General features: G+C 38.3%; 1 protein-coding gene across 3 annotated transcripts in view; it reads right to left on the reverse strand.

Annotated features, from left to right (window-relative positions):
• Positions 1-15,173, reverse strand: part of EPB41L4A (erythrocyte membrane protein band 4.1 like 4A) — a 217,753-nt gene that overhangs the window by 76,113 nt on the left and 126,467 nt on the right. For all 3 annotated transcript variants that reach the window (XR_012656120.1, XM_032768250.2, XM_032768247.2), the window contains exons 9-11: positions 10,979-11,067; positions 10,444-10,507; positions 547-638 (exon numbers count right to left, since the gene is read on the reverse strand). Coding sequence is in view for 2 of the 3 variants with exons in the window: in XM_032768250.2 (XP_032624141.1) it covers positions 547-638; positions 10,444-10,507; positions 10,979-11,067 (245 nt within the window). In the remaining variant the exon portion in view is untranslated. The remainder of the gene's footprint in view (positions 1-546; positions 639-10,443; positions 10,508-10,978; positions 11,068-15,173) is intronic.

The following is a 15,173-nucleotide window of genomic DNA, read 5'->3' on the forward strand; positions in this document are numbered from 1 at the left end:
ATTCCTCTTTGTTTCAAGATCCAAGGAGTTTGGATCTGTGTAAGCCTCTCAAGGCAACCCAGGGAGGGGAGAGTCTGCAGGGAAAAGGAGGGGGATGGTTAATTTCTCCTTGTTTTAAGATCCAAGGGGTTTGGGTCTTGGGTTCCCCAGGGAAGGTTTTGGGGGAACAGAAAGTGTGCCAGACACAACATTCTGGCTGGTGGCAGCGTTACCAGATCTAAGCTAGGAATTAAGCTTAGAAGAGTCCATGCAGGTCCCCCACATTTGTACTCTAAAGTTCAAAGTGGGGGGAAAAACCTTGACAATGTTTTTGCCTACATTCTATAGTAGAAGAATAAAACTATGCCTGGAAAGAGACTTGGGCAGGGCATGTCTCACAGAGGAGCCCAGAATCAGGAGGACACAAGAGTATCTTAAGGACACCCTCACCCCCTGTGCTGTGAGTCTGTGCTATGCTTCTGAGAGGTGCAGCAAGAATCTCAGCCAGCACGTTTACCTTCTGTTGTCATAACATAGTAAAACCTTAATAACTTTACCTCCACTCACCTGAAGAACGTATGGTGCTCTACACAGCATTTCCAAAGATGTTTACATGTGGTTTTGTTATGTGCTTCAAAAAAGAAGGACGTTTCATTGCACTGAAATAAAAAGAGACAACATTACTATGAAAGATTCTTCCTATGGAGTGGATTTTCACTTGTCGAACTACACATGTGGGGCCTGATTCTCCTCTCCCTTGTGCCAGTGTAAATCAGGAGAAACTTCACTGAGGCCAACAATGACATACTGGTGTATGTAAGAGGAGAAGCAGGCCCTAGAAATATATAAAACCGTATAATTTAAAATAGAATCAAAGAAACTGAAAGAAGAAAAGAATGGTAGGTCCTTAAAATACTTTGTTTGTCACTTCTGGTTTTATGTATTATATTACTGGTAAGTATTTTACTAGCAAAAACCCATATTTTTTCATATATTCTATTAGGGATATTTTCGCAGACCACACTTTAGAAGGCTAATCAAAAGCACACATTTCCCCTCAAAATAATTTTTCATTTTATTACATTAAAATGTGTGTGAGATTACAACACTCAATTTATTTGAAACTTCAGATAGTACAAGTAAGTAACATTTATAACTTAATACTTATAAACAACCAAGTTCTGGGCAAATGACATTGGTAAAACTATGTCCAAGTCAGTGACTAGGATCTTGTAAAGGCTTTATTTACTAATGCACAGAGGAAATGACAACAGGGAGCAGAGAAAAAACATAAATGAAGGTAAGAATAAGGCAGGTGGGGTGGACTAAATCAAAGGAAAAGAACACACGAAAGGGGCAAAATTAAACCTGGAAATCAAGACGACAATTGGAAGAAGTGACACAAAGAAAGAGAGAACAGGAAGAAAATTAACTAATTATAGAATGCAATGTTTTCAAACATGTGGGAAAGGGAGCAGAAGACAGAAAATCTTGGAAGATAGCAATTGCTGGGAAGCTTGGAAGATAGCAATTGCTGCTAGCAACAGACGGAAAAATGAATGCTCAAAGCTTAAAAACTAGCTAGAGACAGATGGAAATCAGTCAGATGGGAGATTGCTATCAGCTTCTACGATCACTGCCATACATGGTATAAAGAAGACATATGTTGATGACGATGATGGAGAAGGAGAAGGAGGAGGAGAAGAGAAGTTTACAAATCATAAAATACCTCAAAGGAAGTGGTATCAACAGGTCTGTATTTTTTTATTTTCTTTGCTTACTGAAAGATCATTCCTGGGATGTATGTTATAAAAGGTGGAAGTGCGACCACACACCTAGTATATATTTTTTAATATTTTGTTTTGCAGGAAATCACAAATCTGAGCAGTCTGTGCAGACCCTGGCCTGTGTGTGTTACTGCTAATACTAACCTTCACTAGGCACACACTGGGAACTCCATTGTCTAATAAAGTGATTCTAAACTGAGCTATAGACTTCCTTTCTGATAGACTGCATTCAAAACCCAGCCTATGAAATAAATTGGTATATACAGTAGTATGTTCAGCAAATGAATCAACCGTGCATATCTGGCACAAAAGGAATTTCAACATTAAGCGGCTAGCTAGCTAGAAGATAGGATTTGGGAGGAAAGGATTCCCCCTTTTTGTAATGCTGTCTACCTAGGCCAAGATTGTCAAAATATGCACACTAAAATCAAGATCCTAAGCAGCACTCTATTTGTGCCAGGGCTTGCCAGGGCTGAGCCCTACCGACCACTAGGCTTGGTAGTTCATCGCCCCGGAACCTCTGTGCTTGCTGCCTCAGTTATGAAAGTAAAAAAATTGCTTGATCCCCAGCACCTCTTTCATTACAAATTAAGCACTGATCCTAAGAACTAAATCCATATTTAGGCATCTTTGCAAATCAGGCCAAAGTGCCTAAACTCAACTGTTGTATGCAGTGTTGTTTCAGCTGTGTTGGTCCCAGGATATTAGAGAGACAAGGCAGGTGATGTAATATCTTTTATTGGACCAACTTCTGTTGGTGAGACAAGTTTTCAAGCTTACACAGAGTTCTTCTTCAGGTCTTGAAGAAGATCCTTAAGAAGAGCTGTATGTAAGCTCAAAAGCTTGTCTCACCAATATACAAGCTGGTCCAATAAAAGATATTACCTCACCCATCTTGTCTCTCTAAACTCAGAATTAGAAACCTACCTTTAGACACTCATGTTTGAAGATCTTGTCTATTGACATTAAAATAAGTCTTCCAGGATTATACTAATCTTTTTCAAAAAATTATAAAATTCAAGACTCAACATGAATAACCTTAAACTCTATCTGTTATCCAGCTAACTTATTAAGGGCCTAGTTCTGTCACAGTGAGTACATAGTACCTTACTACCTGAGTTGTCCCACTGATTTCTACGGGATTCATGTAGTAAGTTATTGCTCAGTATGAGTGACAGACTCAAGTCCTAAAAGAGTTTCTTCAATAATCTGATAACATATAACAAGTGTTTATAAATGGAATTTTACCTATTTTATTTTTAGTAGTTGGTTTTATAAAATGGATGCCTGCACATACTACATGATGTGTGGGCATGCATGAAGAGTCCATTCAAGTTACTCACATTTTTCATTTAAACCGCAGCTATGATTTGCAAACAAACCTGCAAATCATGAATTAATCTAGTGCATTCCCCAGAATCCAAAATCTCACTCCTAACAAATAAATAGATTACATCCCTTATTAAAGGTTGTCAGGCAGTTCATGAAATTTACAAATTACATGAAACAGCAAGAAACAATAATAATAATGGGGTGGGGGGGTTGCACCGATGATTGGAATAATTAATAATTCTCGGACAATGACAAAAACATTAGGGATATACCTGAGCCACTTCATTCTTTGAGAGATTTTATTTATATTTTTCCATTGCAAAAGATTAAACTGATGGCTGGAATATTTAGGTGAAGTTTCCAAGGACTGAATATGCCCCCAGATAAGCTGCAGCCTTCACCCAGAGGGACCTTTTTTCCTAAAGACATTACAGCAAAAAGATGGGCCTGCAATAGGAATCATCACCACTGCAAGTACTGGAAACTGGGAGATGAAACTGTTTCATCTAAAGAGACTGATGTGCTGCAGAGTATAGATGATACTTATATTTGCCTTGCAACAATATTTTCCTGCAATTAATAAAAAACATGATCTCAGATATTCCTGGGGTCTGGGGGGTATTGCATTCCAAATCTGCCATACTGAACATACAATAGGAGACTCATACAACATGTGAATTTCTGGCAATCAGGACCAAGATTCCACCTAGTGCAAAATCCAGTTCACTCTTATTGTGTGTGACAAATCCAGAGCTAGGATTTTTAATGAAGTGTCCAGTTTTTTTAAAAAAAATGAAACAAGAGAAACAGATTTTAGGATGTTATGACTGTGTCTACATTAAAATGTATATACCAGAGTCTCAATTGGTGTAAATTGACAGACTGATCAGACCCTATGGGACTGCGCCAGTCAATATAACATACAGTAACCTTTAGGCTACACTAATTTATGACAGGGACTATTTTGGCCCCCAGTCAGACCAGGTTCATAGAAGCAGAAAAGTGATTTACAGTAACTTCTCCTTCTCTCCATTCTTGTCAGATGAATTGAGTGTAAACTCAGTGAAGGTGAAGATCTGGCTGCATATACATTGCCACTCTGCTTCAGTAAGATGAACAATAGCAGAATATACATATTTGGAAACAGTTGCTGAAAGTGAAACATTATTCTTTGCCAAGTTAGACACATACCTGGAGATTATCACTTGTTTCCTCCAACAGAAAATGTTTTTAAGGGTTTTTTTTTTAATGCACTTACCTAACACATACCACTCCTAGCTTATGCAATCAAGACTGTATTATGGGTTACACAAGGTCACCTCAACTCTACAGTCAAGAAGATAATTATCTTAAAGTACATCATACAACTCAAGTATCAAAATAATAATAAACCTGTGCTATTATCGCATAACCACTTCAAGATTTAAAGTGCCTTAGCCTCATAAAGTAACAATGCAAAAACTTTACTAAGCAATAACTCACAAAAGGCTTAAAAAATAAACCCGAAAACTAAGCCATCACTTCAGGTTTGCCAAGGAATTTTATTCCACCGCACTTTAAACAGAAGGCTTTTTAGTGGTGATTCACCTATTAACCACTACACACCTCTTACTGCTACAAGTAGCAGATGGTTGAGTGGGTGAGCGGGGAGAAAAGACAAATACAAAACTTTCTCTCAGTGGATCAAATTCTCTGCACTTGCTTACACTCATACCACCCATTGGTTTCAATTTGTGTAAACTGACCCACTATTTGTAATTCTTAAGTAACATGAACAAATTGCTCTATTTTTCTGGATGGGATTTTAAGTTAAATTTGCAGCTAGCATGAGAGGGCCAGATCTTCTGCCCTGGTTCTGTTTCTTTTATGCCACAGATGAAGCAGAAAGGAGATGAAGAGCTGCACAAACAGTTCCATGGCTCTCCCTCATGCACCCCTCCCCACCCCAGCACACAAAATGTGGCAGAGCAGGAAGGGGTATGGCTGAACCAGCTGATTAATATATTGATTTAGATTTCTAACAGTGATGAAAAAGGACCCTATCCAGAGCTGTAGGCATTCCTGACAAAAGTCACATTAATAAAAATAAAACCTTGCACTCAGGACAACCTGGCCAAAGGAATGGCCCTTAGGGTGCCTTTAGAGCTGCTGTAGTTTGGGGTTGTCCTGATACTGCTCTAACTTCAACAATTGACTAGTTTTGTCCGTGAAGTCCTTGGATTCAGTACGGAGGATAGCCTAGCTGGACTTGTGTATCTAGCCCAGAGAGACTTCTTGAAAGGCCCAGTCTGGCATGTGTGAGCCAATCACTAGTCAAAATGCCTGATCCCTGAGTTTTTCACTGATCACAACTATTACAGGCATTTGAACTATGAGTTCTTCCAACACATCTGGCAAATCAGAGCTTAATCCCTCAAGCAAACAACCTTTAATTCAATTCAGCATCTACAGGAAGTTACTGTCAGGTACAGAAGGTATAGATTTCAAGAAAAGCTGGTCAGAAAACTTTGATAGGACTATTTTCCTTTGGAAAATGCAACTCCATCAAAATCTCAACACTTCACAAAATTATGCTGATTTTGCCAAAATTTCATATTGGAGAAAACTGAAAAAAACCTAGTTTCTGACAGTGTCAAAGCATCCTGTTTTGACATTGTCAGTATGAAACATTTTGATTTTTCATTTTAAAATGACTTTGTTTTGTTTGTTTTAAATTTTGGGTTATATTATAATGCAACAAAAAATTAAAATCAAAACAAATGTTTCAATTTTCTCAAAACAAAACATTTTGATTGATCTGAAGCAATTTTTGTTTGTTTTTTCAGAATTTTCCTTTGTGGAGAATTTAGATATTTTCAGGTTTCATTCTGATTAAAAACTAATCAAAATTTAAAAATCCTTTGCAAAATGGAATTCCCATCCTCTGCACAGCTCTAGTTTCAAGAAGAAAAATAGTGAAAAGTATAGTAAGATATTCTGCATGTATAAATACTTTTCATGTGCATTATTCATAGAACCTGTCAAAGACCTGCTACAGACAAGATTTAAGGGTACCTTCTCCTGTTAGTAGGTTTAATTCACTCTCACATATACGTGCCACTCCCACATACCATGCCCAAATAAAAGGGCTTGGAAGAGAGCACAATGCTGGTGTGTGTGTGTACAGAATAAACATCTCAACCGGTGGCCAGAGCAGATACATACCCTCTTTGCAGTTGCTGTACCAGAGCCTGTGATTCCTGCACACTGGTCTAAAAACATTCCTTGCAATGCCCACTGAACACATGTAACCACAGTCTTTTTCCATTCCTTTGCCCATTCCTTCAGCCCCTTTCTGTAGTGACCTATGCATCGCTAGTGTGGAACCCAGTTCTGTCACATTCAGGGGGTGCAGTGCCCTCTGTGCGCCCACTGAAGTGTTACTCATTCACACGTAGTGTAATCACAACGATTCTGCTGCACTGGGGGACTTTCTGTGGCCACCTATGTTCCTGGGTGAATTTCAACAAAAGTGTGCACAGCTGACTTTCACCCTAAGGAGGATTGCACATGGCAACAATCAGACTCGGTAGTTTTCCCAAGGGGAGCTCAATCAAAATATACTTGTTTATCATCAGAATTTGTCTTCACTTTATTTGTCTTACCAAGAGACTGTTCCTTTGCAATCTGTAAACGGGAAAGGCTCACGCCTTCATGCTGCTATTTAAAGCTTTCATGGAATGCTTAACACATGCTCTTACTTCTGAATTCAGAGCACAGTTCAAGATGAGGGGCAATGTTATATTGATCCAGTGACTAACGTCAATTCAAGAAAATTTCTGCCAGCTGATCCAAGTAATTGGTCTCTTATGCAATAGTAAGCCAGGGACAGCGAAATACTATTTTTGCCATTTTTTAAAAGCATGAGAAAAAATAATGTAGATAGTGTAATGGAGAAAAAAATTAAACGATACAGGATATACGTTAGGAGTGCATTAAATCCAATTACCTTACAGTGATATTAGTACACAACAGAAACGGGTTTACAGAAATAGAATAAACAAGTCAGAATTATACAAGTGGTTTTCAGGGAAGAGAACTGCTGAAGCACTACAGATCTCAGTACAAGAAACAGAGAAGGTGAAGCTCTTAATTTCATTATAAATGCAGCAACAGTAAATATTTTGTGCTTGTTGAATCACTGAGTTTATGAAAAGCCAAATGATGTAAATAACAGGCTCACTAGCATCAATGATAAATAATTTTCCGTGACACAAAAATGCCATATTGTAATCTTTAACCAGCCTGAGGACCGTGCTCTGTACATTTGGGCTGAAATGTGTAAATTCATCTACGGATTTGGATGTCCATTTCCATTAATTTTAATGGGAATTGGGCATCCAAATCCTTTACACAGCTCTAAAAATCTCAACCTTAATTTTAATTTGCCTTAAGAAGAAACTGAAAACAAGCAAGATTTTCCATTAAGTAACTGTTAAGGTGCAGCACCAATGCACAAAGACAAAGTACTAAAAGTAACTAAGAGACTGCTCTGCCTACACTGGTACATCTGTGAGAAGTGGGTTTGATTGCTTTTAATTCACATCTGTCAATAGTTGAAAATATAAATTACAGCCTACAATTATAACAATGTTTACAGAGTTTCCATTGTGATATTAAAACTATGTTCTACATAAATATATTCAGGAACAGTTTGTTATTATTATTATTATAGGGCATTAATTCATTTACTTAATTATGGACCATATCATCAAACAGTAATTGGGACAAAACAGAACATTGTTTTACAAAAGGTAGATTGTGCCAGACCAACGTAATCATCTTCTTGAGAAGGTAACTGATTATTTAGACAACGGAAATGCCGTAGCTCTAATCTACCTGGATGTCAGTAGGGTAGTTGATACAATTTAACATAGGAAATTATTAGGCCATGTCTAGACTACGCGCCGGATCGGCGCGTTAAAATCGATTGCTCGGGGATCGAAATATCGCGTCTGGTCTGGATGCGATATCTCGATCCCAGAGCGTGCTTAGATCGATTCCGGAACTCCAGCTAGACGACCGGACTTCCGGATGCGACACAGTGAGCCGCGCGGATCGATCCCGCGCGGTGAAGACGGGTGAGTAAATCAATTTTAGATATTCGATTTCAGCTACGCTATTCTCATAGCTGAAATTGTGTATCTAAAATCGATTTAATCTCGTAGTGTAGACCTGGCCTTAGTTAAATTGGAGAAGATGTGGATTAATATAAGAACTGAAAAGTGAATAAGGAACTGATTAAAGGGAGACTATACGGAGTTATACTGAAAGGTGAACAGTCAGGCTGGAGGGAGGTTACTGGAGGAGTTTCTCAGGGATCAGTCTTGGGACCAATCTTATTTAACATTTTCATTCATGACCCTGGCACAAGAAATGGGAGCATGCCATTAAAATTTGCAGATGACATAAAGTTGGGAGTTACTGCCAATACAAAAGAGGACAGGAATATCATACAAGAAGATCAGGAGGACTTTGAAAACTGGAAGAATAGATATGGGATGAAATTTAATAGTGCAAAGTCATGCACTTCGAGGACTAACAACATGAATTTTTGCTATAAGCTCAGGACGTATCAGTTGGAAGCAACAGAGGAGAAAGACCTGGGTGCACTGGTTGATTACAGGATGACTATGAGATGCCAAAATGATTTGGCCATGAAAAAGACTAAAGCAATCCTAGGATCCACCAGGCAATGTATTTCCAGTAGAGATAAGGAAGTGTTATTGCACTCATACAAGGCACTGGTGAGACCTCATCTGGAACACTGTGTGCAATTCTGGCCTCCCATGTTTAAAAAGATTAATTCAAACTGGAAGGGGTGCAGAGAAGGGCTACTAGGATGATCAGAGTAATGGAAAACCTACCTTTCGAGAGCAGATACAAGCTGGCGTTTTTAACCTAACAAAACAAAGGCTGAGGGGAGATATGATTGCTCTCTAGTAATACATCAAACAGATAAACACAATGGAGGAAGAGGAGTTATTTAAGTTATGTGCCAATGATGACACAAAAACAAATGGATATAAACTGGCCATCAACAAGTTTAGGCTTGAAATTAGACGAAGGTTTCTAACCATCAGAGGAGTGAAGTTCTGGAACACCCTTCTCTTTCTGGAAATTGAGGTGTCTGGAAATGAATGCAATATTCCAGGTTTGGTCACACTGTATCTGTAAGGAGAAGGAATAGTCCCTTTCTCCTCCAGTGTAGGATGTCTCCCAGAATTAGCACAATGCAGAAATGGCATTTTTTGCACCCATATCATATGGCAATTTCTTGTCTCAGTTTCCCTGTGAAATGACATGGTGCTGGCATTTATTCCAGGATATAAAGGGAATAGAATAAATTTGGGAACATTCTATAGTATGATGATGTTGGAATTTAGGAGCAGGCAAGCCACACTGGCCAGCTATGCTTATCTGTGTGTGCAGCTGCATAAATCAGCATTATGATGATATAGAATCAGAAAGATAAGACAAATGACACAAGTATTTATTTCATCAACCAATCTCCTTTGTATCAAAAACAGGAAGGTGGATATGTTTGGACATTCCGGCATCTCCCTATACTGTCAGAATACAGACTACTGCAATAGCACTTCAAAGACGCATTAGTTGCAGTGCAGATTTTAATGATCTTTCACACCCTTGTTCTTGCTGTTCTCTTGAACAGTTTTCTAAAAATACCTGTCAGGGCTTGAAACTGCCAAATGCCATCAGGGAGACGGCCTATTATGAGCATAATATAGAACTTTCAACAAGTTTATGAGTCAACCACACCGTAAGCCTATGTCTCCTTTCTCAAGCTTCCAGATTTCTCATTCGGTTTGTTAGACATCTGAAATAATTCCAGGCATTTCACACAAATACTTACTACATACATCTGCCATCAGATGGTAACTACAACATCACCTATATGTAATTTACTTTAAAGTAGAACTCAAGACTTGTTTGTACATGAATAGACATTCTGCAATATTCAAAAACGCAGGCTTTACTGGTAGCATAGAAGAACAAATCTTGATAATATACTATAAAGTCCCATTCTGCTCTGCTTCAGTAGGGCTTTCCTGCCTTCCCTGCAAAGTGAAGAATAGGCAGGGGGGAAAGAGAGAAAACTTAACCCTAACTACAAATACCAATCAAGAAAGATTACATTTGGGAATAAATTTAAATATAAGAAGAGTTTTTGTAGTGGTGATTAAAAGCAAAACTCGCAATACTAGTTTCATTTCACTGAACACACCAAACTGTTAACTTGATTAGTTTCACTGTTTCTTCTTTCAGACTTGAAATAAAAACTTACATCTTTTCCCAGCACTCTAAGTTCAAACTGCATTTCCTTGAAGTGAACCTTTGTAATTCTAGGCCTAAATGTTGAAAAAAAGATAAAGAGATATGTTATGCTATTTAAATCCAACACATCAGAAAGACATAAAGAAGAAACAAAAAAATTGAAAGGAGAGTTTCAGTAAACCATTCATATATGATCATTTTTGCCAGTGCTCCACATATATCACTCACAAGAAAAATAGTTTCAGAGTGGTAGCCGTGTTAGTCTGTATCAGCAAAAACAATGAGGAGTCGTTGAGGAACCTTAGAGACCACAAATTTACTTAAACACTTTAATGGGAGCAGGGAAAGTTAAATCCATCTCTTGCAATATTAGAAACAGAACACAGACAATTTAATCTACACAGAAAGATCAGTGATTCCAACAAGTATATCAGTTTAGTTCATATAAAACTAACCAGTCAGGTCATACATATATTCAGTATTCAGTTTATTTTCCTTGTAGCCACATTATTTTAATACAGTCTGCAATATTATGTTGTACATACCAGAAATACTTCCCTACTTGTTTTTTATTCTTGTAAACAACAACTCCTACAGGTGTTAATCCTAAAAAATATTCAGACTTGTTTTCACCCTGGAAAATAGAACATATGTCATTTTATTACTTACAACCACAATTTTATTTTTATAGATTTCATGTAAGAAGCAGTTTGGCCTGGTTAATAGAGCAATAGCATGGGAATTAGGAGAAATGGATTCTAATACTGGTTCTCCTGCTAGGTAACTTTGGGCAAGTCACTTTAACCTCTCTTTGCCTCAGTCTCCTCATCTGTAAAATGGGAATAATGATACTGACCTCCTTTGTAAAGCTCTTTGAAATCTGCTGATGAAAACCTCTGTATAAGTGGTTATTATGATCATCATCATCTTAGTAAGCTAGCCACCCAATCCTACAAAATTCTTTATTCCGTGAGTAACTTTACTCATGGGAGTAATCCTCTAACCTTCAGTGGGATCGCTCTCATAAGTAAGGATTACTTACACGAATCAGGTAAGAGTGAGAAACAATTCATCAACTAAATTGCCATATTTCTCTTCTTAAAAATCTAAAGAAAGTACAGTCAAAATTTCATACTGCATAAGATACAGTATTTACTCATAATATAAATATACTTCTGAATGCTAGAATAGATTCATTATACCATACCAACCTAGACACATGAACCATCAGTCTGCTCAACTAACTTCTGGTCCCTATAGAACTGAAAAATGTAATGACCATACTGGGAAATCATGGAGGGGTCAAAAACTGTAATCAAAAGGAGACGCAGAAAATGACACAACCAGTCATCTCCTTGATCTAACCAGCATCCATGTACCACATTAAATAACAGCTATTTTTAAATACTACTAGTTAATCCCATCACGTGTAAGGAGGTAGGAGCTACCAATGTGGCAAGGCACAAAGAAGGGACTTTCAGCAGAAGAGAGGTCTCTTGAGATATTCTACAGGCTGTTCTTCTGAACCCTCACTTTCTTGGTACTTTCCTTCAGACAAATGTCCAACTAATTTTTGAACAGTCATCATGCCAACCCGCCTCCTAAACATAATTTCCTACCTTAAAATTGTATTTCTGCAAGAGACTCCACCAATCTGAAATTAATTTGCTGCTCCTTTGTCTCCCAAAGACTGATCTTCTGACTTAGATTTCTGCCACTTGGCCTACCCGTGTGTGCAGCCCAGCCATAAAGGCCAATGTTTTTCACAAACGAATATGATCTTCCCACCATGTCATGGATAAATGAACATGCACTTTCAGGAAGATCTGGGCCATGAGGGTCTCCATTTTTCCATTGGAAAAGAAAGGATTTCATGAGGGCAGATGAGAGGCATAAAACCCAGAGAATAAATCCCCTATCAAGACATGACACCCAACAAATGCCATAACTCTCGAATTAAGGTGTATAATGCTAGTTTGACCTGCTTCCCCGTAACATGATTGGAGACACCTTCTCCTTATTGACACACTGTTGCCCTCATGATGCTGGAGAGGGTTCCTAAACAAACCAACTGCAATGAGGGATTTAGAACACTTTTCTCATAATGGATAACAAAGCCCATAATAAGGAGGGACCCAGTTCCTTCCCCATAAGAAAGACTTCTTGAGTTGTTGGGGTCTATATAGCCAATCAACTTAGTACAGGATAATATGAAAATTCTGATGGCAAATTGCAGCTGCCTCGACAATTCATGGTAAATATTCAAAATCACACAGGATGAAATCCTAAGGAAAGAGATGAGAACTGACAGGGAATAGCCTCTAAGCCAAGCCAAGGTATTTGTGATGAGACTCTGTGACTGGAATAAGGAGGAAAGCATCCTTTATTAACACTATATAGCCTCCTGGCTCTACCAGGGCTGTTACTTTGTATTTCACTTTCAAAGCATTTGTAGGCCATGAAGAAATTGAGTCTTCTGAGGTTTAAAACCCCCCGATATTTTGGGCAGGGCACGAAAGAGAAAGAAAACTCTCTGAAACCTTTGTAGAGTTTACACTGAGTCACTATTAGAATCTCATAAACAATGAATTTTCATCATAATTTTCTTGGATCCATCAGTATTGGGCAAGAGTTAAAATGACTGCTGGGAATGACTCAGTAAAATTCTATGTGGCATCCAGCTGCAATCATGGACAGAAGCCAGCTGTATATTCTCTCAGTTTTCAACAACATGCTAACCTGTGTTTCCTGTGAGTTACAGAGCTCACCTATGTTTCTAGCATCAGAAAGATTCCTTTGTTTCTTCAGGGAATTCCTTTACGTTGTGCTCTGCTTTCGGGAGCATTTGCTAAGGAAAACGTGGTGGAATTTTTACCTGAATCCAAATTTTGCTGCAAAATGATCAATGACTTAACTCAATCCCTAGTGACTCCCCTCCCATCCCCAGTTAGCAGTGACAGCAGGTAGTTGTCCTCTTTCCTTCTCACTACCAATGAAATGTCTTTGAAGCTACTGAGCTTGAGGAACAGGGATGGAAACAGGCCTGATGGACTTTTCTGGATGATGAGGATTAACTAGAATTGCTCCCCTTCCCCTCCCTCGTCCACCAGCAGCAGAGAATTCAGCCAGGACCCACTCTGGTTCCAATGTTGGCTAAGTTTCCTACTCGTTCCCTTATAGGAGAATATCATGGCAGGTCTCCACTCCCACAATGTGAAGGGGACTGGTAACAGGAGAGTAAGAACATCCTGCCTCAGTCTGGGAAAGCCTTGTTCCACTATCCGGGCACTTTTGCCCTAATGTTTTGTCTTTATAAATGGTCACTATTGTCTTGATATATCCTACTATACAGAAGGTACTATAAAGAATGGAGATTTTAGAGCATGAGGCTGCTCATCGGGACAGGCAATGAACCAAAAATCCAAGAGAGAAGATTAGTCTATTTACCTGTTTGGGAGAATATAGCGCAGCCCCATTGGTCCAGACCAGCAGAGCCTGGACCACAAAGATGTCAGTGATGAGATCAAATGACTATAGAAAGTGCGTTTAAGTAAGTAAAAATTCTTAATTGAGAGCATCCAAATGAATGACCTCCCTCAATTTCTGTATCTACGGTTAACATATGTGCCATTCTCAGTGCTCTTCAGTGAGTTGACTAACCTCCAGAACTATTCATAGAGAGCTTACTTAGAGTGTAGGTGCCTTGGGGAAGGAACCATGTCACTGTACAGGTCTGAATAGTTCTTAGTAGAATGGAGTTTTGATCCTGAATGAGGGCTTCTGCACTACTGTAATATGAATGTTAAATAATAGTAATAATCAATGGCTAGATGAAGAAGGAGCTGTGAGCAGATTGCAGAGATACATTACAATGGATTCTCCCTGCCCAGTTATGGATCTCTGTGTACAGCCCAAATAAGAGTGGGCCAAAACAAACTTTCCAGTCTAGACAAATTTTATATGACTAACTTGGCAGTGGATAAATCTGTTCCATGAAGTCTCCCAGCTTCCTATGAGCAGAAGGGCACATGATACTGCATATGCATGAAGTCCAAAAATAGTAGCACAATCCATGATTTAGTAACAGAGAAATACTTCATCCAGTGGGCGATGCAATTTTCAGCAAATTACATAATTAATCTTTAGGGGCTTTCTTTGGTTTTTCTTTTAACAACTTTCAAAGTACTGAAATTTAAATTAGCTAAATTTAAATTAGCACAATGTTTCCATTAAAGCTCACAACTTATTTTGTAGTTTGAGATATTCTTTTGTTTAAAAAAACGCCATACACACAATTATTGAAACAAAATAATTTTTAATTGCTAGGGTGACTGAGCACTGTAGCCTTCAAGTGAAAGCTTGAATCCTGCCATATATATTGTTTTGTAATACAGATTGAGTCATCTTCAATATGAGGGCATAAAAAAATGTGAAATGCTACATGATATTGCAGTGAGATTTTTTTAAACATGCCCTGACTCTTCAGTAACCTTCACAATGAATATTAAAACAAACCTCTGAAGTCTCATGTACTCTTGCCCCAAATCAGCTATTTGTTACCTATTATTTGAAATGACTTTGAAGCCTTTTCAGCACTCACTCGTTTATTGTATTATTTTCATATTTTCTGTTCTGAACATGGCAACTATAACCCTCTTTTATCTTGTTCTGACACTTATATTAAAGCTCTTACATTTGTTATGCATATTGCTTGCTCAGCACAGTTAATTGTCTTTCAGA

The sequence above is a fragment of the Chelonoidis abingdonii genome, chromosome 6 (assembly GCF_003597395.2).
Source record: "Chelonoidis abingdonii isolate Lonesome George chromosome 6, CheloAbing_2.0, whole genome shotgun sequence".
NCBI classification, from domain to species: domain Eukaryota; kingdom Metazoa; phylum Chordata; order Testudines; family Testudinidae; genus Chelonoidis; species Chelonoidis abingdonii.